This window comes from Oryctolagus cuniculus, chromosome 17 (genome assembly GCF_051225735.1).
Source record: "Oryctolagus cuniculus isolate XC-2025 breed Fujian yellow rabbit chromosome 17, ASM5122573v1, whole genome shotgun sequence".
NCBI lineage: Eukaryota > Metazoa > Chordata > Mammalia > Lagomorpha > Leporidae > Oryctolagus > Oryctolagus cuniculus.
The window spans coordinates 22,214,624-22,240,756 of NC_142883.1; the positions used below are offsets into that span (position 1 = coordinate 22,214,624).

At 56.2% G+C, this 26,133-nt stretch overlaps 1 protein-coding gene across 1 annotated transcript; it reads right to left on the reverse strand.

Annotated features, from left to right (window-relative positions):
- Positions 1-9,621: 9,621 nt before the first annotated feature.
- On the reverse strand, positions 9,622-22,483 carry RAPGEFL1 (Rap guanine nucleotide exchange factor like 1). The gene is made up of 15 exons (XM_051825661.3): positions 21,571-22,483; positions 18,821-18,899; positions 17,838-17,973; positions 17,505-17,602; positions 15,757-15,869; positions 15,414-15,581; positions 14,062-14,159; positions 13,825-13,947; positions 13,152-13,330; positions 12,964-13,054; positions 12,543-12,593; positions 12,214-12,301; positions 12,009-12,073; positions 11,658-11,712; positions 9,622-11,466 (listed from the first exon to the last, which is right to left on the reverse strand). The coding sequence occupies exons 1-15, from the start codon at positions 22,088-22,090 to the stop codon at positions 11,342-11,344; spliced, it is 1,989 nt and encodes a 662-aa protein (XP_051681621.1). The 5' UTR covers positions 22,091-22,483; the 3' UTR covers positions 9,622-11,341.
- Between the last annotated feature and the right edge of the window lie 3,650 nt (positions 22,484-26,133).

Consider the following 26,133-nt stretch of genomic DNA (forward strand, 5'->3'; position numbering starts at 1 on the left):
ATATAGGCACTGGCTCTTGACCTGGGAAAAGCAGCAGCCCAAGTCGTTGGGCCCCTGTCACTTACATGGGAGATCCTGAAGAAGCTCCTGGCTCCTGGCTTCAGCCTGGCCCAGCCCTGGCCCCTGCAACCATTTGGGGAATGAACCAGCAGATGGAAGATCAATTTCTCTCTCTCTCTCTAACTCTGACTTTCAAATAAATTAATTAATCTTTTATTTTTAAATATATGTTTGTTTATTTGAATGGCAGAGTTACAGAGACAGAGAGAAAAAGAGCGGTCTTCCATTTGCTGGTTCACTCTTCAAATGGCCACAACAGCCAGAGCCAGGCTGATCTGAAGCCAAGAGTCAGGAGCTTCCTCCAGGTCTCCCATGCAGGTGCAGGGACCCAAGGACTTGGACCATCCTCTACTGCCCTCCAAAGCCACCAGCAGGCCACCAGCAGGGAGCTGGATCGGAAGTGGAGCAGCCAGACAGGAACCAGCGCCCATATGAGATGCCGGCCCTGCCTTCACTCTTCTTGCCACAGTGCTGGCCCCATAAATAAATCTTAAAAAAAAAAAAAAAAAAGGGCTGGGCCAGCACCGCTGCTCAATAGGCTAATCCTCCGCCTGTGGCGCAGGCACCCCGGGTTCTAGTCCCGGTCGGGGCGCCGGATTCTGTCCCAGTTACCCCTCTTCCAGTCCAGCTCTCTGCTGTGGCCCGGGAGTGCAGTGGAGGATGGTCCAAGTGCTTGGGCCCTGCACCCCATGGGAGACCAGGATAAGTACCTGGCTCCTGCCATTGGATCAGCGTGGTGTGCCGGCTGCAGCTCACTGGCCACGGCGGCCATTGGAGGGTGAACCAACGGCAAAGGAAGACCTTTCTCTCTGTCTCTCTCTCTCACTGTCCACTCTGCCTGTCAAAAAAAAAAAAAAAAAAAAAAAAAAGGCTGGAGTGGGCCGTAGCACAGCAGGTTAAACTGCTACTTGGGATGCCTGCATCCCATACTGGAGTGCCAATTCAAGTACAAGTCCGCCACTTCTCATCCAGCTCCCTGCTAATGTGCCTGGGAAGGCAGCAGATAATGGCCCAAGTGTTTGGGCCCCTGCACCCATGTAGGAGACCCAGATGGAGTTCTTGGCTCCTGACTTCAGGTTGGCCCAACCCTAGCTGTTGCCAGCACTGGGGAGTGAACCAGCGGATGGAAGATCTCTCTATGTTTATACAAATAAAATAAAGAAAGAATAAAGAAGTTTGGTCATCATCTGGCGGGGAGCTAGGAGACAAGCCAGACAGTGCACATGTGGGGGCAAGGAAAGTATTTTTAAAAATAGAGGCTTGAGAGGGTTTAGATGCGAATGGGAACGAGCCAATAGAGGGAAAGACAGAAGACCTGTCCTTCTGATCAAACAGGACTCGTGCCTGGGGATAGACCTTCTCAGAGAGATCATGATTTCCTCAATAAATGCTCTCAGCCCCTCTGTTCCCCCTACCCTGCTCCCCATACCCACAGGCCAGGAGAAAGTAATCTTGGTGGCGACACCTAGTGGAGTAAAAGGGCACTGTCTCGATTCTTCACTCCACACACCCTCGCCCTGCCAGCTTTCTGACCACTACGGGTTACTTCTACACTTTTGCTCATTGCTAGCCCAGCCTGAGAGGCCCAGTGCTACTTCACAAGCCCCTCTGTCCCTCAGAGTCCACAGGGCCCCTTCACCATCCCTGGGGGCTCTGAACACTGGTAAGGAGGATGGAGCGCCAGGAGGAGGCGTGCCCCCAGTCACAGTCGGGTGAGCCCAGCCTGGTGAGCACAAGGTGAGTACTTCTAGCTGTTCAAGCTCTTGGGACTTACAGAGCTCCATCTGTGGGCACTGGGGTCGGAATAACCGAGTGTGAATCCTGGTTAGCTGGGAACTTGGCTTCTCCATGACACTGTTAAGAGGCTCTGGAAAGTGGAGCTGACAGAGCCAACCTCAGGGTTCACGGGGAGATTACTCGAGAAGAGGCACGGAAAAGCAGGTGCAGTCTGCAGGATGAGGGCCTCTCATGGTGACTGACAGGTGTGCAGGTGACTGGGGGGGGGTGGAATAACCCGCACTGCTCCCTCTGCCCTCCTGGGGTGGGGGGACAAGGGCTGGGCCCCCACGATCCTGCTTTCTCCGAGGGTGCGATCAGCACTCTTGGAGAAGGGCAGAACCTTCGGCCCCCACACTTCTGGACACCCCCAGTCACCAGTCCAATGGGGCAGAAACAACTCTACAGAGTGAGACCCCAATCCAGAGCCCCTGCCAGTATCTCATCCCTCACTGTGCACTGCCACACTGTAACCATTATGTGTGGGGGCCGGCGCTGTGGCATAATGAGCTAAGCCCCCACCAGCAGTGCCAGCATCCCATATGGACACTGGTTCGAGTCCCGGCTGCTCCACTTCTGATCCAGCTCTCTGCTATGGCTTGGGAGGGCGTGGAAGATGGCCCAAGCGCTTGGGCCCCTGCACTTGTATGGGAGACCTGAAAGAAGCTCATGGCTCCTGGTTTTGGACTGGCCCAGCTCTGGGCATTGTGGCCATTTGGGGAGTGAGCCAGCGAATGGAAGACCTTTTTCTCTGTCTCTCCCAGAAGAAGTCCCTGGCTTCAGATTGGTATAGCTTCAGCCATTGTGGCCATCTGGGGAGTGAACCAGCAGATGGAAGACCTTTCTCTCTCTCTGCCTCTGCATCTCTCCCTCTCTGTAACTCTGTCTTTCAAATAAGTAAATAAGGGCCGGCGCCGCGGCTCAACAGGCTAATCCTCTGCCTAGCGGCGCCTGCACCCCAGATTCTAGTCCTGGTCGGGGCACCGGATTCTGTCCCAGTTGCTCCTCTTCCTGTCCAGCTCTCTGCTATGGTTCAGGAGTGCAGTGGAGGATGGCCCAAGTGCTTGGGTCCTGCACCCCATGGGAGACCAGGAGAAGCACCTGGCTCCTGCCATCGGATCAGTGCGGTGCACCGGCCACGGCGGCCATTGGAAGGTGAACCAACGGCAAAGGAAGACCTTTCTCTCTGTCTCTCTCTCACTGTCCACTCTGCCTGTCGGAAAAAAAAAATAAGTAAATAAATCTTTTAATAAAATAAACCCTATCCTTGCTTTGAGGCCCAGGTCATCTCGTCCAAGAAATTTTCTCCTCTTCTCTGTTGCCACCTCCCCCCAGCCCCAAATTGGTAGTGGCTGCCCTTGGCTTCCTTCCTAGGGCACTTTTCATCTCGTGTCCTGTTCTACTCCCACAGCTCCTATTGCAACCAACCTAATTTATTCATTCAGCAAATATGTATCGAGTGTCTTTTGTGGGCCAGGTATTGTTCTAGGTTCTGGATGGTGAACAAGACAGGCCCCTGGAATCAACATTCGGTGCTAGAGGTAAACCAAGGACCCATTATATGGTATCAGGTGTAAGCCATGCCTGGAAGGAGATAAAGGCAGACTGGGGGTAGCAAGGGAGGATCTTGTCCTCCGAGTGCATGATGAAGGCTCAGGGGATGATAAAGGCAACCTCCCTAGGCTAAGCGTGAGTGACCTGTATTTTAGGAACTGTTAAGTGGTCAGTGTGACAGGACGGGAGTGAGTGAGAGATAAAGGAATAGGAGATGTGGTCAGAGAGGGAGGATTCTGATTTTTTTTTTTTTTTGACAGGCAGAGTGGACAGTGAGAGAGAGAGACAGAGAGAAAGGTCTTCCTTTGCCGTTGGTTCACCCTCCAATGGCCGCCGCGGCCGGTGCGCTGCGGCCGGCGCACCGCGCTGATCCGATGGCAGGAGCCAGGAGCCAGGTGCTTTTCCTGGTCTCCCATGGGGTGCAGGGCCCAAGCACCTGCGCCGTCCTCCACTGCACTCCCTGGCCACAGCAGAGAGCTGGCCTGGAAGAGGGATTCTGATTTTTTATTTGAAAGGCAGAGAGACAGAGAGAGGCATAACATAACAAAACGTGTAACTTTTGTATGCAAAACTTACACCTGTATAACCACTCCCAGGCTGTGACTTGGGATAGGCCTAAAAAAAAAAAAAAAAAACTGTATTTTGGGGCCAGGCACTGATTTTGATGCAGTGAGTTAAGCCACGACCTGTGATGCTGGCCTCCCATATGAGCTCTGGTTTCAGTCTCAACTGCTCCACTTCCGATCCAACTCCCTGCTAATGTGCCTGGGAAAGCAGCTGCTGTCAGCAATGCTGGCATTCCATATCGGCAGCAGTTCATATTCCGGCTGTTTCACTTTTTTTTTTTTTTTTTTATTGACAGGTAGAGTTATAGACAGTGAGAGAGAGAAAGAGAGAGAGAAAGGTCTTCCTTCCGTTGGTTCACTCCCCAAATGAATGGCCGCTACAGCCAGCGCTGCACCGATCCAAAGCCAGGAGCCAGGTGCTTCCTCCTGGTCTCCCATGCGGGTGCAGGACCCAGGCACTTAGGCCATCCTCCACTGCCTTCCCGGACCACAGCAGAGAGCTGGATCAGAAGAGGAGCAGCCGGGAATAGAACCTGGTGCCCATATGGGAAGCTGGCGCCACAGGTGGAGGATTAACCAAGTGAGCCACGGCACCAGCCCTCGGCTGTTTCTCTTTCAATCCAACTCCCTGCTATGGCCTGGAAAAGCAGAGGAAGATGGCCCAAGTACTTGGGCTTCTCCCACCACAGTGGGAGACGTGGAAGAAGCTCCTGGCTCTCAGATCAGCCCAGCTCTGGCTGTTGCGGACATTTGCGAAGTGAACCAGAGGATAGAAGACCTCTCTGTCTGTCTCTGTCTTTCAAATAAATTAAAAAGTTAAAAGAAGAAGAAGATATCTCAAGGACTTGAGCCCCTTCTACCTGCATGGGAGACCTGAATGAAACTCCTGGCTCCTGGCTTTAACCTGGTCCATCTCTGGCTATTGTGGTCATTTAGGGAATAAACCAGCAGATAGACTTCTCTCCCTCCCTCCCTCCCTCCCTCCCTCTCTCTGCCTTTCAAATAAATAATTTAAAAAAAATCTCTTTACAAGCCGGCGCCGTGGCTCAATAGGCTAATCCTCCACCTTGCGGCGCCGGCACACCGGGTTCTAGTCCCGGTCGGGGCGCCGGATTCTGTCCCGGTTGCCCCTCTTGCAGGCCAGCTCTCTGCTGTAGCCAGGGAGTGCAGTGGAGGATGGCCCAGGTGCTTGGGCCCTGCACCCCATGGGAGACCAGGAAAAAGCACCTGGCTCCTGGCTCCTGCCAGGATCAGCGCGGTGCGCCGGCTGCAGCGGCGGCCATTGGAGGGTGAACCAACGGCAAAAGGAAGACCTTTCTCTCTCTGTCTCTCTCTCTCACTGTCCACTCTGCCTGTCAAAAAAAAAAAAAATCTCTTTTCAAAATAAATCTTATTTGGGGGCCAGTGTTGTGGATCAGCAGGTTAAGCCACTGCTATGACAACAGCATCCCATATTAGTGGCTTCCAAATAATTAAATATTTTTAAAAGAGTAACAGAGAGAGAGAGAGAGAGAGAGAGAGAGAGAATCTTCCATCCACTGGTTCACTTCCCAAATGGCCACAACTCCTGGGGCTGGGCCAGACCAAAGGCAGGAGCTTGGAATTCCATCCAGGTTTCACCCAGGGGTGGCAGGGACCCAACTAACTTGAGCCATCTTCTGCTTTCCTAGGTGTTTTAGCAGGGAGCTGGATCAAAAGTGGAGCAGGCAGGACTCAAATGGGTGATCTGATACGGAATGTCTGTGTGGTAGGCGGTGGCTTAACCCACTGCACAACACTGGCCCCAGAGGGCTGCTTCACACTGCTTGCCATTAATTCCTCTCCAATCCTGTGGAGTAATCGCTATTTTTACTTCCACCCCCATGGGTTAATTTTGCCTGTTCTTTGCTGGCGCTGCGGCTCACTAGGCTAATCCTCCACGTAGCGGCGCCGGCACCCTGGGTTCTAGTCCTGGTCGGGGCGCCGGATTCTGTCCCGGTTCCTCCTCTTCCAGTCTAGCTCTCTGCTGTAGCCAGGGAGTGCAGTGGAGGATGGCCCAAGTGCTTGGGCCCTGCACCCCATGGGAGGCCAGGAGAAGCACCTGGCTTCTGGCTTCGGATCAGCGCGGTGTACCGGCTGCAGCGCGCCGTCCACAGTGGCCATTGCGGGGTGAGCCAATGGAAAAAGAAGACCTTTCTCTCTGTCTCTCTCACTGTCCAATCTGTCAAAAAAATTTTTTTTGCCTGTTTTTGAGCATCTCTTAAATGGAGTCGTATAGTGAATGGTCTTATGCACCCGATAGCAGGATTCCAGCACATGAATAGATCACAACGTATTTGTCCATTCACTTGCTGAAGGACATGGGTTTTTTCCAATTTCTTCATTATGACTAAGACTGCTATGATAATTGTTGTATATGTCATTGGGGGACATAAGCACTCAGTTCTCTTAGGTATACTGTAGCTTAGGTGTATTTTTGTGTGTTTGTTTTGACAGGCAGAGTGGATCGTGAGAGAGAGAGAGACAGAGAGAAAGGTCTTCCTTTGCCGTTGGTTCACCCTCCAATGGCCGCCACTGCCGGTGCGCTGCGGCCGGCACACCGCGCTGATCCGAAGCCAGAAGCCAGGTGTTTCTTCTGGTTTCCCATGGGGTGCAGGGCCCAAGCACTTGGGCCATCCTCCACTGCCTTCTCGGGCCACAGCAGAGAGCTGGACTGGAAGAGGGGCAACCGGGACAGAATCCGGCACCCCGACCAGGACTAGAACCCCGTGTACCAGCGCCACTAGGTGGAGGATTAGAGGATTAGCCTATTGAGCTGCAGAGCCGGCCGGTGTATTTTTTTTTTAAGTGTTTTTTTTTTTTTTTTTTTTGAAAGGCACAGACAGAGAGGGAAAGACACAGAAAGAAGATCTTTTATCCGCTGGTTCAGTCCCCAGATGGCTGAACAGCCAGAGCTGGGCCAGGCCAAAGCCAGGAGCTTCCTCCGGGTCTCCCATGTGGGTGCAGGGGCCCAAGCACTTGGACCATCCTCCACTGCTTTCCCAGGAACATTAGCAGGGAGCTGTATAGGAAATGGAGCAGCAGGGACTCAAACCAGCACGCATATGGGATGCTGGCATCGTAGGCAGTGGCCTTACCCACTAGGCCATAATGTTGACCTCTAGGTGTACATTTAATTTTAGTATTGCCCAAGCTTCCCAAGTTGGCTTTGCAAATTTACACACCCAGCAGCAATGTATAGAAGTTTCATTTGGGGCTGGTGATGTGGCATAGTGGGCCAAGCCTCCACCTGCAGCACCAGCATCCCATATGGGCGCTGGTTCTAGTCCTGACTGCTCCACTTCTGATCCAGCTCTCTATTATGGTTTGGGAAAACAACAGAAGATGGTCCAAATCCTTGGGCCCCTGCACCCACATGGGAGACCTGGAAGAATTCCCTGGTTTCTGATCTGCCCAGCTCTGGCTGTTGCGGCCAATTGGGGAGTGAACCAGCGGATGGAAGACCTTTCTCTCTGTCTCTCCCTTTCTCTGTCTATAATCTTACTCCTCAAATAAATAAATTTTTAATTCCCATTAAAAAAAAAGTTCATCGCTCCACATCCTGACTCTAAATATTGCTAACTTGAAAAAAAAGTTTATTTATTCCATTTATTTGAAAGGCAGAGCAACAGAGACAGAGAGAGATCTTCCATCAGCTGGTTCATTCCCCAAGTGCCTGCAACACCTGGAGGTGGGCCAGGCCAAAGCCAGGAGCCTGGAACTCTATTCAGGTCTCCTCCATGGGTGGCAGGGATGCAAGCACTTGAGCCATCATCTGCTGCCTCCCAGGGTGTGCACTAGCAGAGACTCAGATCAGGCACTCTGATATGAGAGGCAGGCATCCCAAATAGTGGCTTAACCCGATGCGCCGTAATACCCACCTCAGCATTTTTCATTTTAGTCATACACACTCCCATTGAGGCTTTTTAATTTTACTTATTTATTTTAAAGATTTATTTTTATTTAATTGAAAGATGGAGTGCCAGAAAGAATAGGAAGGAGAGAAAGAGATCTTCCATCTGCTGGTCCACTCTCCAAATGACTGCAATGGTTGAGGCTGGGCTAGGCTGAAGTGAGGAGCCAGAAACTCCTTCAGGGTCTCCCACATGGGTGGCAGGGGCCCAAGGACTTGAACCATCTTCTACTACTTTCCCAGGCTCATTAGCATGGAGCTGGATCAGAAGCAGAGCAGCCAGTACTTGAACCATAGGGGAAGCGGGGGTGGTGGTGGTGGTGGGGTGGGTGTGTGTGTGCTGTGGCTCAGCTGGTTAATGCCCTGGCCTGAAGCACCAGCATCCCATATGGGCGTTGGTTCTAGTCCCAGCTGCTCCTCTTCTGATCCAGCTCTCTGCTGTGGCCTGGGAAAGCAGTGGAAGATGGCCCAAGTCCTTGGGCCCCTGCACCCATGTGGGAGACCCAGAAGCTGCTCCTAGCTCCTGGCTTCGGATCAGTGCAGCTCTGGCTGTTGCGGCCATCTTTCTCTCTGCCTCTCCTCTGTGTAAATCTGATTTTCAAATAAATATATAAACCTTAAAAAAAAAATAGGGGAAGCTGGCATCACAAGTGGTGGCTTAACCCCCTGTGCCATGACGTCAGCCCCAAGGTTTTTTATTTTAATGTTTATTTATTTGAGAAACATAAAGAGCAAAATAAACAGATGGGTAGACAGAGAGCTCTCATCTGCTGGTTCACAACCCAAATGCATGCAATGGCAGGGGATTGGTAGAGGCTAAAGCCGGACACAACCCAGCTGTGTCATGTGGGTGCGCAGGCGGCAGGAATCCACTTATTTGGACCATCACCACTGCCTCCAGGGTCTGCACTGGCACGAAGCTGGAGTTAGGAGCTGGAGGCAGCTTTTAAACCTAGCTTGGTATGAGATATGGGTTTCTTAACCTCTAGGACAAATGCTCACCCCGCACCACCCTGGTTGCAATCTGACAACTCAACTGGTAGTGAGGCGGGCTGGGTTGGAGAGAGGAAGCTAGGGGACCTGGTGGGAGGCCAGTGTAGTCATCCAGGGAAGACAGGAAGGCCTGGATGCGGGTGGTCACAGAGAAGTGGACTGAGCAGGATACGATCTAGAACTGTAGCCAATGGGCCTGGCTAACGTGATCGGCGAGGATAGGAGGAAAGAGGCATCTAGGGTGAATCCTGGGTTTTGTCTTGGAAACCTAGGTGAGTGAGAGATTAAGGGAGGAACAGACCCAGGACCGGTGAAGATCAAGGGCTCCCGGGTAGCTATTTGATCTCTGACGTCACTGGAGCTTAGACTGCTATTAGAGCCTAATGCTAGGTTCTCTGTGCCTCCTATCTTAGTGGAAGTGGAAGTATTGGTTGTGGGAACTTGCATGCTGTCTGCAGCAGACAGACCTGGTTAGGGTACCAGTTCTGCTCCCTCTTTCTTTCTCGCCCTAAGTTAGAATTAAAATGATCACCTGTTTATGCAACCCAAACAAAGGTGCGTACTCTGCCAGGTTGCAGGCACTTAGGGACACGTCTGTGATGCTGACATGCTTTCCTCTCACCACATGGCCAAGGTCACTCCAGAACAGCCCTGCAAGCTGGCCCTGAGCATCGGGAGGCCAGCCCCTCTCCCCCTTCTCCCCTTCCCCAGCCTCAAAGAAGCAGAATGGAGAAGAGCAGGCACGTTGATTCATAGGCTTTATCGGCTGCTTCTCCAGCCAGCAGTGTGTGCAAGGACAACCTGTACAATACACACAGTTCACTCTGGTAAAGCTGTGGGGCAGGGGGCAGGGGCAGGGGTGGGGTAGGGAGTGGGGGCCCTGGGAGGCGGTAGGACAGGCATCAAGGCTAGGGGCAAGCAGCAGCCAAGACTGGGCCAGCAGGTCTCAGGATTTGAGGGGGCTCAAGGGAGCGGGATCGAGAAGCTGCTGAGAGGGGTCAGGACGAAGGGGCGGAGTCTGGGGCTGCAGGGAGAGGAGATGCATCGCAGTTGCAGGGAAGAGGCAGAGAGCAGGAGGGGCCATGGGCACTGCGAGGACTGCAGGGGGCTGGACACAGCGCCTGTCTGTAGACAAAACAGACTGCGGGGTAGAAGGGACTGTACAATGTAGCCTATGATACACTTTTTACATATGATACAAGGCTCTTTCCCTCTTTGAGGTTTAAAAAATAAATGTACAATTCCAGAGCTTTGGATACAAAATATATACAACCCTCAGAGTGGAGCCCAGCTGCTCTTGCTGCGGCTTCTTCAGAAGGGAAAGAGGGGGTGCCAGAACGAAGGGTGAGGCTGCACCAGGAACCTCACCCAGTAGCTGCCAGGAGCCCTGCACCCCTCAACCCTAGAGGCCCACGATGGGAGGGGGAGGGGGAGGGGAGACAGAGAGGTAATCAAGGCCTCGGCAGACTCCAGTGTTCTGCAAGGTCTCTGCCATCCCCCACTTCTGGGGGGGGGGGAGCTGCCTGCCCCAGGAACATGGATCCGCCCCACCCCCACTCTGTGGGGGGGACAAAGGGGGAGTTGGGAAGGGAGAAGAGCAAAGACCACACTCTTGGCATCAGACACAAGCAAGCAACTCCCTCCCTAGCAGTGGAAAAAGTAGGAGTGAGGGCGACAGGCTCCTGATACTGCTGTACCCTACTGCCAGGCAGAGGGACCGTGCTACTGGCAGAGAGGCCCGTGTTTCCCTGAGCATCTTTTACCCATCAGGGACCTTCAGGAGGCCTGAGGGGGGGCTCGCAAGGACTGATGGGAGCCCCGCCCACCTGCTGCTGCTCCCTGCCCTGGGGAGCCGCTTGGCCCACAAGACTGGGCTTGCAGGGCAGCAGGAGGAGGCTGGCAGGGAGTGGCGGGGTGGGGGAGTACCTGCCTGGTCCCAGGGGCACGGCAGACAAGGGTAGCACCAAACAGAAGGAAATCTCCCCCAGCACACACAGTACGCTCCCTCAAGTACCAGACACGCTCCTGTTCCCTAAAAGGGGGTGCGGATACACACACACACACACACACACACACAGGGTGACGTCGTGTTCCAGGGGCTCGCAGCCCTGACCAGCGGAGCCGGACAGCTGGTGGAGACGAAGGCCAGCCAGCGCTGCCACAGGCCTGCTCTGAGAGGCACCCATAGCCGGAACTCCTTCCCCGGAACTGTCCTCAATGGGAGGGCCGGAGGAGGGGGTCCCTGCCACCTTGTGCAGGGCTGCTGCCACGCGTGGTTGAACGGGGCAGGGGGTGAGGGCTTCCGCAGGAAGGACAGGCTTGGGGGCTTAGGGGCGGTCCGTCCAGCTCTTCCTGTGGGGTGGGGAGGAGGTCCAACTGTGGGTCGGGATATCGAGCAAAGTGCCTGAGTGCCAGCTGCCCCCAGAGCCCGGCGGGCGTGGGAGTGACAGCTTCTGCGTGCTCACTGACTGTTAGCCTCCAGCTTGTAGGAGAGCTCGAAGAGGAGGTTCTGGTTGTCGATGACCTGGAACTGGCGCACATAGGCCTTGGTCTGCAGGTGATGGGGGGACGCCTCCATGTCCAGGCCTGCGTACAAGGCGGGAGAGAGAGGCGGTGGGCTCCCTCCCCTCCCTCCTTCCTCTGCAATCGCAATGGGCAGAGGGACAGAGGTTAGGCAGGAGGGGCCTCCAGGAGGCCAATGCCTGAGCAGTGCATGCTCCCCTGAGCACCACCCCCCGCCCCTGCCAGGCAAAGCTCCCCCTGCAACACAGACTCACAGAGGGGCCGGCTCCGGTATCTACGGATTGTCCTCACTTTCTCAGCCACTGAATGCTAGGAGGTGAAAAGAGATGAGTTGGTTTCATTCCCTCCACTCCCCACCCCCAATTCCGGAGGTGCTCTGAAGGACCAAGGGAGAGGGTGGAAGAGGGTGGCAGGTGGGAGGGAGATGGAGTTGCCCCCGGCGGCCTGTCAGCTTTGCCACCGTGGGTGGGTTGCCACAGTGATGGCACCAGGGAGGCAGCTGGGAGCGCTGTCTGGCAAGCTGGCCACCACGGAGGAAGGCCGCTATTTTGGGGGAGGTGAGTGGAGATGGGGGTGTGTGTGGCTGGGTTGATGGGGCCACTCACCAGCTTCTCAACGTTCACCAAGCCGTCTACAAGGGTCTTACTCCCCTCATGCAGGAATGTCAGGTCTAGCGCATGGGGAGAGAACCAAGCGATAAGAGAGCAGGTTCAAAGGCCTCCACTGCCCCCAGGGACCCCTGCCCTCCCCTGGGCATGGGAGAAGCGCGGTGGGGGACAGAAGAGCCACCCCTGGGAGCCACTCTCTCACCTTTGAGGATCAGAGGCACAAAGGGAATGACAGGGGGCTTCATTTTGGAGATCACTTCGCGGTAGCTTTTGTGGTTCCTGCAGGGGTCCTAGCATTCCACAGAACAGGGGTCAAGGGGCAGATGGGGCCCAGTACCCCAGGGTGTTCCCCACTCCCTCCATCATCTTCCTACACCTCCAGTCAGACAGGGGTGCCTATGGGAGTCTGGCTGGGAAAACAAGGGAGCAATCCTCTCTCTTTCCCTCCCGGCACTGGAGGGAAGGGGCGGGGCTTGAGGAAGAGTTCATAGGAACAGAAGGGCTCTGGGGTGCAAGTCCAAGGGCACTCACTGTGAGGTTCTCGAATTTGCGGAACAAGTTCTTGAACTTCCCCGGCAGCTTCTGCAGCGGGTGCGAGGGAAGAGAAGGCATGTCTGAGCGCGGCTGCTGACAGGGCTTGCATGTCAGGTAGGGTCTGGGAGGCTGCTGGGAAAGCCGCAAGCAGCCCGGACCAATGGAAAACAAGACCTTTGCTTATGCAGGTGCCGCGCAACCCAGTGAGTGCTGGCTGAGACCCAGCGCAACTCCTACACCCGCGGCTGCCACCCGGGCAAGAGCCTCGTGCGCCCAGCTCTGCCCCAACTCACACAGAGCCAGGGGCCCTTGGCCAAGCTGTGTGCCCCAGGATCGCAGCTGCCACAAGAGGGCGCCTCCCTCCAGCTGCCACAAAGGCTCCCCGGGGGCCTGCCGCAGTCGCCGGACGCCTCCTCACCTCCCAGGTGAGCCGCAGGCGGCTGACGGCGGCGTTGTCCAGCCCCATGACCACCGCGTAGAAGGAGAGCAGGTCCTGGTTCTGCTTGCAGCTGTGGGGGCGGGAGGCGGGGTCAGGCGGCGTGGGCTCGGCCCCGCGGTCCGGCCCGCGCGCCCCGCGCCCACCGCCGCCGCCCCCGCCGCCCTCACATGGCTGCGATCTTGATGAACTTCTTGAGCAGCTGCGCGCGCTTGCCCGGGGCTTCGCAGAGCAGCACCTCGGTGGCCACCCAGTGCGTGACTTCGCTGCAGCGCTGCAGCAGCAGCTCCAGGTTGGCCGTCTCCCGGCGGCCGCGCTCCCCGTGGAACACGTAGTCCACGAACTCCAGCTGCGCGCACGGCGGCCGATCCGAGTGGCGGGCAGCGCGGGGCAGTGGAGAGGCAAAGGCAGGAGGCCAGGGGGCGCCACGGGTGGGAACCAGGAAAGCGTGGACAGGACGGGATGCAACCGAGAAGGGGCAAGCAAAGACCCAGCATGAAGGATCCTCTTCCATCCAGGGGCACCTGGTGCTGGGCTCTTGCTAAAGGCTGGCTTAGCCTCAAGACAACCGTCTACAACCGTCTAACTGTGGTTGCTACCTTATTTTACTTCCTTAATAGTAAATATTTTAAAGACACTAGCCCTGAATGTGGTGCTGTGTAAGTAGCACTTGGGCCCTGAACCACTCCGCTATGGGGTCTCTCCTTCTGCCATTTTTTCAGATGTGGGATGAGGGCTTAGCGGTCACAGCCATGCACTGGTCAAGGGCAAGCTGCTGGGGAACCATCTGGAGCGTTTCCTCCTCCAGGCCCCCACCCAGCCCCTGCCTCCCTCCGTCCCCACCTCGTGCACACAGCGGAACAGCTCCCAGTGGAAGGCTGTAAGGTGGTTGGCAACATCCTCCGGCTCCACTCGGTGGATCTCCGTGTCTCCAGGGGACACCTGGATCTCCTCGGGGAGAGGCACCTGGGGGCAGGCAGGGGCTTAGGGGACTGGGCTTGGGATGGCAGGGTGACAGACTGTGCCCACCCGCCCCCACCCGCAGCCCTTGCTCTCCCCACGGCCTTGTGACGTTCTCACCAGGGCTTCATAGCTGTCCCGGGTACAGGCAAACAGGTGGCTGTTGATGCCCAGCGTGGTGAAAACGCAGTCCTCAGTGGGCTGGAGAAGGACCTTCTCTGCAGGAGAGCCGGCCGCTCAGCGGCAGCACCGCCACCTGCACCCTCTGACACCCTCCGTGGCCATCCCAGCCTGAGACTCCGAGGCCCCTGCTCACCATTCTAAACTAAGGACCCCCAGGTTATCGCCAGCGAATGCCATGTGCATCTGGAATTTGCCCAAGGAAGGTTTTTTTTTTTTTTTTTTGGACAGGCAGAGTGGATAGTGAGAGAGAGAGACAGAGAGAAAGGTCTTCCTTTTCCGTTCGTTGACCCCCTCAATGGCCAATGTGGCCAGCGGACTACGCTGATCCGAAGGCAGGAGCCAGGTGCCTCTCCTGGTCTCCCATGCGGGTGCAGGGCCCAAGGACTTGGACCATCCTCCACTGCACTCCTGGACCATAGCAGAGAGCTGGACAGGAAGAGGGGCAACCGGGACTAGAACCTGGTGTGCCAGTGCCACAGGTGGAGGATTAGTCTATTGAGCCACGGCACCGGCCTGTTGTTGTTTTTTCTTATAGGAAAATGAGGCTGCACCTACATGGCTACCTTCTTACAGGGGCTGGAGGCTCACCCTGTGTCTTTAGCTTGAAAAATGTAGCATGGGGTGCAGCGGATTAAGCTGTTGCCTAGGACGCCTGCAATGCCAGCATCCCATATTGGAGCACCAGTTTGAGTCCCAGCTGCTCTGTTTCTGATCCAGCTTCCTGCTGACATGCCTGGAAGGCAGCCCGAGTGCTTGGGGCCCTGCCACCCATGGAGGAGACCCGGAAGAAGCTCCTGGCTTCAGTCTGGCCACTGGGACCATTTGGGGAGTGAACCAGTGGATGCAAGATTCTCTCTCTCTCTTTCTCTCTTATCGTCTCTCCTTACCTTTCTGTCTCTTTGTCTTTCAAATAAATAAATAAATCTTAAAAAAAAATAAAAGTAATGCCTCAGGTGTTCAGGGAGGTTAAAGGATCAGGACACAGTCCTCAGGGGAGTGAGAGGCAGTACCTGGATTGCAACCTAAGGATTGGAGACCAGGGCTCCCAGCCTGTAATGCACAGAGAAATCCCTGAAGGGGCCTGTTCCAATTCAGACTGTGATCTGACAGGTCTGGTGTGGGTCAGAGAGGCTGTGTTTTGAACAAGCTCCCAGGTGCACCTGAGGCTGGTCCAAGGACCACACTTTGAGTGGCAAGGGCCTAGAACTCAGTCTTTACCCAAGACCCCGAGCTTGCGAGTTTCTCTCCCCCGGACGCCCCCAGCCCAGCTCTTGCTGAGCCTCACTCACCTCCCGAGGAGGCCACAGCTACCAGGATGAGGGACTCCTCCCGCTCCGCGGGCTCCTCCGAGTACTGCAGTTTCTCCGTCACAGAGCCCAGGATGTCCTGCACAGACGCTGAGAGGCGGCTGCGGATGGTCACGTAGGAGTGGTCGGGCATGTAGACCCGGCAGAAAACTGGGCAGGAAAGCGGTTTTTCACCAGAGGGCAGAGTGGCAGGAGACCTTTACGCTATGAAAGGGGTTGGGTCGACTACCAGGGAGGCCCCACTGAGGGCGCCCAAGACCCAGGGACCCCACCTGTCTGCCTGAGCCACTCCAGAAGCCCTGCCCCTCATCACGCCCACACTCACTCTCATCAGAGCCCCGGAAGGCCACTCGGGTCTGCAGACAGGAGTCTATCCGGCGGAAGTGACGGAAGAGGGGTTTCACCTGCTTGCTGGGTGGCTGGCTGTCCTCTGGAATCCTGGCATGGACACAGCCAGGCCTCAGCAAGCCCTGCTGGGCATGCGCAGTGCCAGGCAGGCAGCATCAGGCAGGGATATCAGAACTGGGTCAAGGATGCACCAGCTCCAGTTTCAGAGGTGGTTAAGGGGGTCACGAGAGCAGACACCGGCCAGTGGGGGACAACTGTCCAAGTGACCTAAATCAAATGCCACCTTTTCCATGAATTCTTCTCTGACCACTCCACCCCCTCCAGGATGGCTCACTTCTTGGCCTCAACTGCTGTAGAACATTGGGATAATATTTGCTCATGTCCATGTGTTATTTGCTACAAGCATAGAGCATTTGAGGACTGGGATTGATTCTTTCAGAGTTTTTTTTTTTTTTTTTTTCAGCCTCAAGGGCCTAGCACACCGCTGGGCACATGATAGGTGGCAGGTTGTCAGCTGTTTGCTGAATTTTGCCAACCAGGATTTCACAGTCTGGGAGGGAGACAGACACACACACAGCTACTTCTAACACAAGGCAGGAGGTGGCGGTGAGAGAACAGAGGCACAGGGAGGGGATGTTGATGTGGGGGAAGGAGAAAGTCCTTCCTAAAAGGAGGGTCCGGGAAGCTTTCATGGAGAAGAGATCACATTTGACCTGGGCCTTGAAGGATGGCAGGAAGAGAGGGGTAGGGAGGAGGGCATTCTGGGCTGGATGATGGGAGCAAGATGTTGGGAACGGTGGGTGTCACAGGAAGTGTCACGGGTGGGGGGTGGGAGAGAAGGATCAGCAGAAGGCAGAGAGGGAGGGGTGAGCCTGGTGGCCGTGGGAGCATGGATGCTCTGGGAACAGGAGTGTGATGGCGTGGTTTACGTAAGTTTGAAAGATCTCTCTCCTATCAGTCCAGAGAAGGGAGAGAAAGGACAAAGCACACGAGACCCCAAGCTGAAGCCCTGAGTAAGGGGCTGTGGCAACAACAACCCAGGTGAGAGATCATGAGGCCTAAGCAAGGGTTCTGGCAGTGGGGACGGAGGGGAAGGAAACCACAGGGGCAGAGGGATGGATGGAGCCAGCTCACACTGGCTCACGAGAACAGACTGTGACGCTGCTGGGGATTTCGCCAACTGGTTTCTAAACACAACCATGAAAAAAAAAATACAGGTGTATGTGTGTGTGTGTTTTACAAACTTATGATCAAATGGATGATTAGAAAAGGGTAGTGTCCTAGTTATTGTACCACACGTCACTGTCGTCGGTGCCTCTGAGGCTCTTTATGTGTGCCTGTGTGTCTGGTGGAACTCCTACGTAACAGCCCACTACTGTGCATCTCCCCCTGACTCCGTGTTCAGTGATGTTCTCTTGGTGGCCTGAAATTGGCCACGGTGGGAGAGTTTACACCACGGCTATCAGCACAAGCTACCCCTCAGGGCTCCTTCTCCTGCCATGCTCGGAATTAAATGTTTACTAGGACACCCGTGGATCAACAGACACATGGAAAGGCGAATGGACTAAACAAACCAACTGTACACAGTGCCGTGGGCTCCCCTTCCGTAAGAGAAAGGGGGTTGCTATAAAACCATGTTGGGGCCAGAGGCCAGAGGCAGCCTGGGTAACAGAAGAACTCGGAGGACTTCCCTGCTGCCCCCTCCCTCAGCCCGCGCCCCCTCACTTCAGCTCCACCGTCTCCACAAGCTGGTGCAGCCTCAGTGTGTCCTCTCGGAGGTCCTGGTAAAGGGACTCATCTTTCATAATTAGCAGGTACAGGTCCTGGGGAGAGGAGGACAGAGAAGATGAGGGTAGGGGTCTCGTCCCAAGGACCTCTCCCTGCGAGGACTGGGGCAGGCTCTCCCTGTCTAGCAGCCTGGAAGAACCACATAAGCAGTGGCCCCCCGCACCTCTTGTTTCCGGGGAGACACCCGGTTTGAGGAGTGTGGCTGCTGCCAAGGGCCCCCCTCGCAGAGCTGACAGCCTGCTCGCCCGCCGTCTCTTCTCCCAGGCCCACCTTGATGATGTGGCCGGCCCCCTCTTCCTCTTGCAGCAGGCCCTGGAAGGTGTCCAGGAAGTGGAGGAGCATAGCTAGACAGGCCTGCTTCCGGCCCAGCCCCTCTCTGCCCTCCACGCCCCCTGCTCGAACGAAGCTGACCCCTAAGTTAAGAAAAAGTCCTGGCAGGCAGACCTGTAGGGAAAGGGAGATGGGAGGCTAAACTGCCCCCTGAATATTCTTGAGAGCTGCCTGGGGCCAGGGAAATGGGTGCAGGGTCCTGGAGCCCAGAATCCTTCCTGTCCTAGCCCAGGCGGCCATGGCACGCCCTTGGCCACATCCAGCGCTACCTGTTACATTTTCACCTGGGGAGGCTCTGTCAGAACCCACCCGACCTCTGGCTGACCCTCAGCCTAGACATCACTGTGGGACAGAAAGAGGCCAGGGGAGCTGACCACAAACCTGACTACACCTCACCGTACGGCCTGATGTTTCCACGAGAGCCTGTGCCCTTCTGCTTCATGGCCTTGACTTTTCCAGTCAGGTCCTAAAATAACTCAGTGAGAGGCCCCATGCCTCTGTGAGACCCTATGAATAGCCCAGACAGTGGCCTGTCTCTAGCAGGCCCTACTGAGAGAAGCACAGCTGTGGCGTGGTGTTTACATCAGACCCTGTGATGACTCCCTGGGCAACCAGATGTGCAGAGCAATAATTCAGTGGGGGAGAGAGGCACCCTTCATGGCCTAATAACACCTTACATTTGCATGGGGCTCTGCAGCCCCACAGCTCTCCCACGCGTGCTCCCAGGTTCACCGTTGCAGCAGCTCCCCAGGTGAGCAGGGTAGGTGCTGTTACCTCCATTTTACAGAAGTGGAAACTGGGGCCCCAGGAGGTCAGATCTGGGTGTATTTTCCAGGGGAGAGTTTGGGTTCTGGCGTCACACGTGAGGTGGAGGGCTCGGATGCCCTCCTGAGCTCCCCTCTTACATCTCCACAAAAGGATATTACTGGTGGAGCTCCTGCAGGAATTTCTCCGTTGGGAGGAAGAGCGAGTGTGTGAGGACGATGTCATCTAGCAGGATATCTGCAGAGATCAAGGGCAGCACACGTGTCAGGCGGGCATCTCCATGACCAAGCCGGAAGCCCTGCACCCCCCTCCTCTTCCCTCCCAGGGTGAGTTCTCTTTAGCCAGGCTGGAGCCCCAGCCACCTGCCCTGTCACGCACGGCACATGCGCACGCGCACACACACACACACACACACACGTGTGGGGCAGCCGCTGCGGGGGTGGGGTTGACAGCTGCCAAGGCAGCTGGAGGGATTGGGGGGGCGCCTTTGATGGCCATGAGCACTTGTCTTCAGGATATGTGGGGAGTTGGTCTGACAAAACCCCATGCTTGAGATCTGCCTGGAAGAGGTAGTCAGCCCACAGAAGGGCCTCTAGACAAAGAGGTTAGGGTCAGTGTGCGTGTGGTCCATGCGTAGCCCTTTTTCCTACCCTCCCTACTCCCTAACAGGCAGATGGGAATGCGCCCCAAGAGTGACTGCCATCTCTCTCATCCCAGAGCTTTTAAATAGAAACGCTGTGTCCTCTGGGTGTCCAGAGATGGAAGGGTTAACGATGGAAGGGTGGAGGGGAGGGGTTCCACTCACCTCCCTTTTCCCCTCCACACCCGTCTGGGCCTGGTTCGGCTAGTCAGCCGGGTACAAGGTCGCCCTGACTTGCAGCCAGCCCTGGGGTGGGGCAGGGCCGCCTGGCACACACAGACAGGCAGGGCGCAGGGCGGGAGCCAGGTGTCCTCGCCAGGACAGATTAGGGCCAGGGCCCCAGGCCCTGCTCCAGGACAAAACCAGGGCTTCTGACCACCCTCAGCTCAACAGCTCTGAGCCTCCAACTCTAGTCATGACGCTGGAGGTGAAGACGCAACATAGGAATGATCTGTTTCAACTATTTCATTTCACAAGTGAGAAACCGAGGCCGAGAGCTGGGAGGCACCTGCCCGGAGCTGGAATAAGAACCCAGACTCCTCCGCGGTCTTTGAACTTTTTTGCCTGGTCTTTTTTGCCAGGTTCGAAGCTGGTGATCAGATGGGTGGCTTGAACCTCTGAAAGGTTCTGACTAGGTTTGGAGTCCCCTCCTCCGACACACCCTGGACAACACGGAGATGGCTTGAGAACACGGGTCACACTGGGGAGCAGCAGGTCAACCCGAGTTGCATTCACTCTGGGACTGGTCTGAGGTTTCCCAAACCAGCTTCTGGGGCTCCTGCCTGCCAGGCCAGATAATATGGGTGACAATGAATTCAGGAATCTCACTCCAGGGCACACTGAGCAGTTTGTGGCTTGAAGCCCCTGTAGAAGGGGAAAGAGCACCTGTCTCCCCCTTTTCTTCTCTGCTCAGCTACACTGCCCTGTTCCTAAATTAGTCAGGGAGCCTGTAGCCCTGAGCGCCGGCTCCAGAGATGAGGACCAGGGCCAGGCTGCCCAGCATCCTTTCTAGAACATTTTATCTCGCAGGAGAGAGAAGCCAGAGCAAAGGAAGAGGAACATGGGGCAGAGTGGGGGAGATGCTGCTATGGGGGCTACAGTTTGGCATCTGTCTCTCCCCAGGCAGGCGCTGGTCCAACGTGCAGCCTCCCTAGGGAATGTGTCATAAAGACACAGGGTGTGTGGTGTAGGCGGGAAGTTATGGTTAGGAGAGCTGTGTGTGTGTCTGATATTTCTCTAATTAAATCCGAAAGGTGTCAGCTCCCCAGGGCAACTACAGCCTGAGCAAAGGACAGGGCCCAGGCTTTGAAAATCTAGGGGAGCGGCACCCTACTCCTCACACTGAAGCTGGGGTTCCCCGCCGATGTCCGAGAGCCAAGGGTGAAGCCACCCATCTTTAGGGCCCAACCTCAGACCCTCCCTGGGCTTAGTGCAATGCCTGGAGCTAGACCTCAAGATTCCTAGGTCTTCAGCCAGCAATCTGGGGCCTTGGTTTCCTCAAAGGCCCCTGGAAGGGGTGCTGGTGGGGAATGGTGAACGAGCATCATCGCATCATCGTTTAGGGACTAAGCCTCTCAGGGTGTGGTTCTTATTTTTTAAAGAGGCCGTGTGCTGAGGCCTGCAGCCACCAGAAGGGTGGGAGCTGGAGAGGCTCACTCCCCTCTGGCCAGGGCTGAGCCCTGATGCTGCCCGACAGCCACCTCTTCCTTCACAGACATCCCAGGCCATCCGGGAGAACCCTATCTTCCCCCACCAAACTGCTAAGGACAATGCATCCTTTGCTCAACCCCAAAAGGCAGCCGAGATCCTGTGCTGGTGGGGCACTGTCCCCCCGCCCCCCATGAGTGGGCCAGCGCCTGCTCTGGGGCTTATAGGCAGAGTCAGGGACTCGGGATGGGTTTCTCAGGGCTGGGGCACCCCACTGCAGGGTGGCACGGGCTGTGCTGGGCAGCTGCCATTTTAGTAATGTCAAGCCCTAATTTGGGGCCACGGGAGGAGGGGATCAACATCAGGGACCCCACGGGTTTCCGTAGCTCAAAGGCGCAGGGGAAAGCAAGGGTGGTTTAAGGAGAGCGGCTCCGCTGCTTCTCCCTGCTACAGAGAGGGAGGTGGGCAGGGCGGCCTCCCGTCCGCCAGGGGTCCGTGCCTCAGCTAGGCCCGCCCCGCTCCGGAGGACCCTCACAGCGCCACCCCCACTCTCCAAGGGCGAGGAAGAGGAAGCCCGGGCAAGCCCCCTGCTCCGGGCTGGACGAGCCGCTCACTCCTTACCTGATGCGCCGCTGTCCCTGGTGGCCCCTCCAGCCAGCCGCTCCAGAACCCGGTGCAGAAGATGCTCCGGCCGCTCGGGGGCGCCCAGGGGGGCCCAGGGCGGCGGAGTTAGGGGCTCTCCCGGGGACAGCTCATCCGAGGAGTACGAGGACGGGGAGCGCAAGGGACCCCCGCCCCCGAGCGGCCCAGGGCCTGGCACCTCCTCGAGCTGCAGCCAACAGGGTCCCCCGCTGCCCGGCTCCTCCGCGACCCCCGCCAGCTCTCCCGCTTCCTCCTCGGCTGGCGGCTCCAGCTCCGGCTCGGCGGGGGGCTCCCGGAGGAAAGCTGGGAGAAGCAGGCGCGACACGCTCTGCCGCCGCTGCAGTGGCCGCGGTCCCCCGGTCAGACCGCTGCCCCCGCCGGATCCCCCACCCACTCCGGGCCCACCGCAGCTCCCCGGACCCCCGCCGGGACCTCCCGCCACCGTTCGCCCGGCCAGTTGCGACGTCTGCTTCTTCAAAAATTTCTCCAGTGGCTTCATGCCCCCCCCCGCCCCTCTCCTAGGGGCCGCCGGGGGACCCAGGTGTCCCAGGCGCGGGGGGGGGGGGGGGGCGGGGACACGATGCTCAGAGCCGGAGGAGCAGAACGGAGGGCCGTGCCAGGTGCCGGACTGGGGTCCAGAGGTGCCCGAGGCTTGCTGGCCAGAGGCCAGAGGCCAGTGGCCGTAGGTGGTGCCAGAGAGAAAAACGTCCGCTCTCAGCAGCCCCCCATGTCGCCGCGGCCGGCGCGCGTCCGAATGGTGGGCAGGCTGTGGGGCCGGCGTCCCGAGCTCTGCGCTCCTGGGCCGGGGCTGCGGCGGCAGAAGCAGCGGGCGCAGCGCAAAGCTGAGAGGACGCGGCGGCGGCGGCTGCGCTCCTGGCCGGGGGGAAGGTGGCAGAACTGAGACCGCGCCCCCTCCCGAGTCCCCGCCCAGTCCCCGCCCAGGCTCTTCCTGGGCCCGCCCTCTGGGCCGCGCGAGGCTTGAACTAGGGCGCCGCGGCTGATCGCGAGGGAAATCTTAAAGGGCTTGGGTTCCGACAGTCGCAAAAATTAAGGGTCTAAGTGAGAGTGATTTACCGATGGAGAGGAATTGTCGGCTCGGGGAATTTCTGGGTCTCTTAGCATCATTTCAAAGAACCAGGATAGGTCTGTGGTCTGCACACTCTGACTTGGCTGTCTGTACCAGGTGAGGCCTATGAAGACAGCACCTTTGTGAGAGGGGCTGGGAGAGCCTCTTGAGTGCACTAACATCAGCACTGGGGGCGATGCCCATCTGCCCGCTCCGGTAGGGCTCACTGGGTGGTGCAGGCCTGGCCTGTGAGGCAGGTACTGACAGGTAGGTAGGAGCCAGGTAGGGCACAGCAGGTTGCAGCAGGTCTGCTTGGGGTGAGAAGATGGTAGGCAGTGGGGGAGGAGCCCAGCTGACAGCAAAAGCAAGCAGGGCCACGGGGATGGGTGACAAGTCCCAGAACTGCCAACATCAAAGAGCTGAGTGTACGTAGCCATGGAGTTGGAGAAGTGGTGCCAAATTAGCAATCTGAAGAATTCTCAGGCCAAGGGCCATCTGTCCCTTAAGGGTACACTGCTACACTGCCTCAGGAGGGGAAATGTTCACTCAGCATGAATACACTCGGAGAGGCTTACAAGGTGAGGGAGTGGCACCTGGTTCTGGCCGGGTTGTGGCTCCCTGGACAATGCCCCACCCCTGTTTACTGTGAACCAGCCAGGCAAGCACAGGAATGCTAATGGCTGGGAGTGGTGGTAGAACTGAACAGGGTGTGTACACGTGTCAATGTGCATGCCTGGTCACGTGTGTGCTAGAGCATGTGTTCACAGAAAGAAGGCTTTGCACACCCATCTGTCTGTGGATTTGGAAAGGGAACAGTAAAGAGAACACAATTTGGGTTAAGAAGCAGGATTAGGGACCTGAGCATAAGTCTTCCTGGGCTCCCTTTAGTGGACACTATCCCTAGGGTGGAAAGGGGACACTGGTTGGAGTGGCTTGGAGCTCTCCAGGCAGCATTTTATGAACCAAATGGGAAGAGGGGAGTTTCTCTCCCAGCACATGCCACAGTTACCAGATTAAGCTGGTTGCCTTGGTAACCTCCTCTCTGGGCAGGATTTGGGATCGTCGGTTAGGAAGGGCGAAGAATTGGGGAGTGTGGAGGATGTGGGGGCTGGAAATAAAATGGGCTGACAGGCTTTTGGAAACTAGAATTTGGGGAACACAACCCCAGTACCCCACCCCTCCAACTTGTTGAGGATATCAGACAGGGACTGAGCTTAAGTCCAAGACCCTGAATCAAGGGAGAGCCAGCATCAGGTTATGGTCCTCCCAGGCCAGTGGTTTCCACCTTCACCTCAGACTAGAGTCACACAAAGCTCTGCAGAAATACTGATGCCCAGGCCACACCCAAGGTCAATTAAGTCAGACCTCTGAGGCAAGGCCAAGGCCTGTGGCATTTCTCAAGGGCTCCCCAGTTGATTCAAATAGCCAAGGTTGAAAATCACTGCCCAGACAACCCAACTCAAGTGGGTTAGATGCTGGGAGATGACTTTGGGATTCTAAGTCTTGGCTGTTCTATCACTAACAATGTAGTAGGCCCGTGTGCTCCCCCCCAAGGGGGAGGAAGGGCAGCAGGATACCTGCATTCTATCATAGAAGGGATAAAGGGGAAGGCAGGGTGGTATGAATAATCCTGATGCAGGCCTGAAGCGCTTGAGTGACCAGCACCATGGGCTTCCAGAGGCAACTGTCAGGGCCACCTAAGGCTGATCTGTCTCTGCCCCTCACACTATCCTCCTTTTGGCCTACAGGGAGGCGGGGGGGGGGGGGGCAGAGAACCTGGGGGCTTTACTGAGCTCGAGTTCCTTCTTGCTGAGCTGGTTACCAGGGCAACAGCAACAGCAATGGGAACTAACCACAGGCCTAGGGAAGCAAGGCGCAGGGTGAGGGGGAAGCATCTTAACACTTTCATTCCTCCTGCCAGTAACCCACCCTCAACATTGGTTGGCATTCTCTGCATGACCCCAGGAGACTGGGTCTGTAACTCCATCACCCTGGCGGGGAGAAGAGAAGCAAACTGACAAGACTTACAAGGTGAGGGTCAAGAAAGTTAGGGTGCTATGGCTGTAGCAGAACCACCAAATGGTGTGGGAGCCCCATCTGTCATTTTATGATGTGTCATGATCTGTGAGGATTTGTGATACCCAAAATGAAAGCGAGCTCCCCATAAGTTCAACTGCTCACCCATATCAAGGACAGTGTCTAAGGTAAACTTCCATCCCACTCTAGAAACAGCAGGGGACCAGGTATTCTGGCACAGTGGTGTAAGCTGTGGATTTGGAAGCTCTCATCCTATACTGGAATGCCTCATTCAAGGCCCAGCTATTGTGCTTCTGCTATGCCATCTGAAATAGCACACGATGGTCCAAGGACCTGAGTCCCTTCCACGCACATGGGGGACCCAGATGCAGTTCCTGGCTCCTAGTTTTGGCCAGGCCTAGCCTTAGCTGTTGTGGCTATTTGGGGAGTGAACCAGCAGATGGAAGAGCTCTGCCTTTCAAATAAATAATGGGACAGAAACGGGCAATTTAGGGGAGGATGTTCTGGTGTGATGGGTTAAGCCCATACTTGGGATGCCAGCATTCCAGATTGAGTGCCTGATTTGAGTCCCGAGTCCACACTTCCAACTCAGCTTTCTGCTAATGTGCTTGGGAAGCAGTAGATGGTGACCTGGATCCCCGTCACCTATGTCAGAGACCCAGGAAGAGTTCCCAGTTCTCAGCTTTGGCCTGGTTCAGCTCAGCTATTATGGGCATTTGAGGAGTGATCCAGTGGATGGAAGATCTCTCATTCAAATTAAAGAAAAAGAAAAAAAAAGAAAAAGCCAGATACTCAAAGCTGAGAATTGCCCTGAATGCATGAGGGACCCAAGTCACATTATCAGCTAGAGTGGGTGGTTTTTATTCTTTGCTTTACCTATCATTTTGACTATGGTCCTTAACAACTCAGTACAGCATTTAATTAGCCTTTTTTTTTTTTTTTTTTTTTTTTTTTTGACAGGCAGAGTGGACAGTGAGTGAGAGAGAGAGAGAGAGAGAAAGGTCTTCCTTTGCCGTTGGTTCACCCTCCAATGGCCGCCGCGGCTGGTGCGCTGCGGCCAGCGCACCGCACTGATCCAACGGCAGGAGCCAGGAGCCAGGTGCTTTTCCTGGTCTCCCATGGGGTGCAGGGCCCAAGCACCTGGGCCATCCTCCACTGCACTCCCTGGCCACAGCAGAGAGCTGGCCTGGAAGAGGGGCAACCGGGACAGAATCCGGTGCCCCGACTGGGACTAGAACCTGGTGTGCCGGCGCCGCTAGGCGGAGGATTAGCCTAGTGAGCCGCGGCGCCGGCCTAGCATTATTATTTTTAAAATATTTGTTTATTTGAAAGTCAAGTTGAAGAGAAAGATCTTCCATCTGCTGGTTCACTCCCCAGCTGCAATAGCCAAGGATGGGTGAGGCCAAAGCCAGGAGCTTCCTCTGGGTCTCCTACATGGG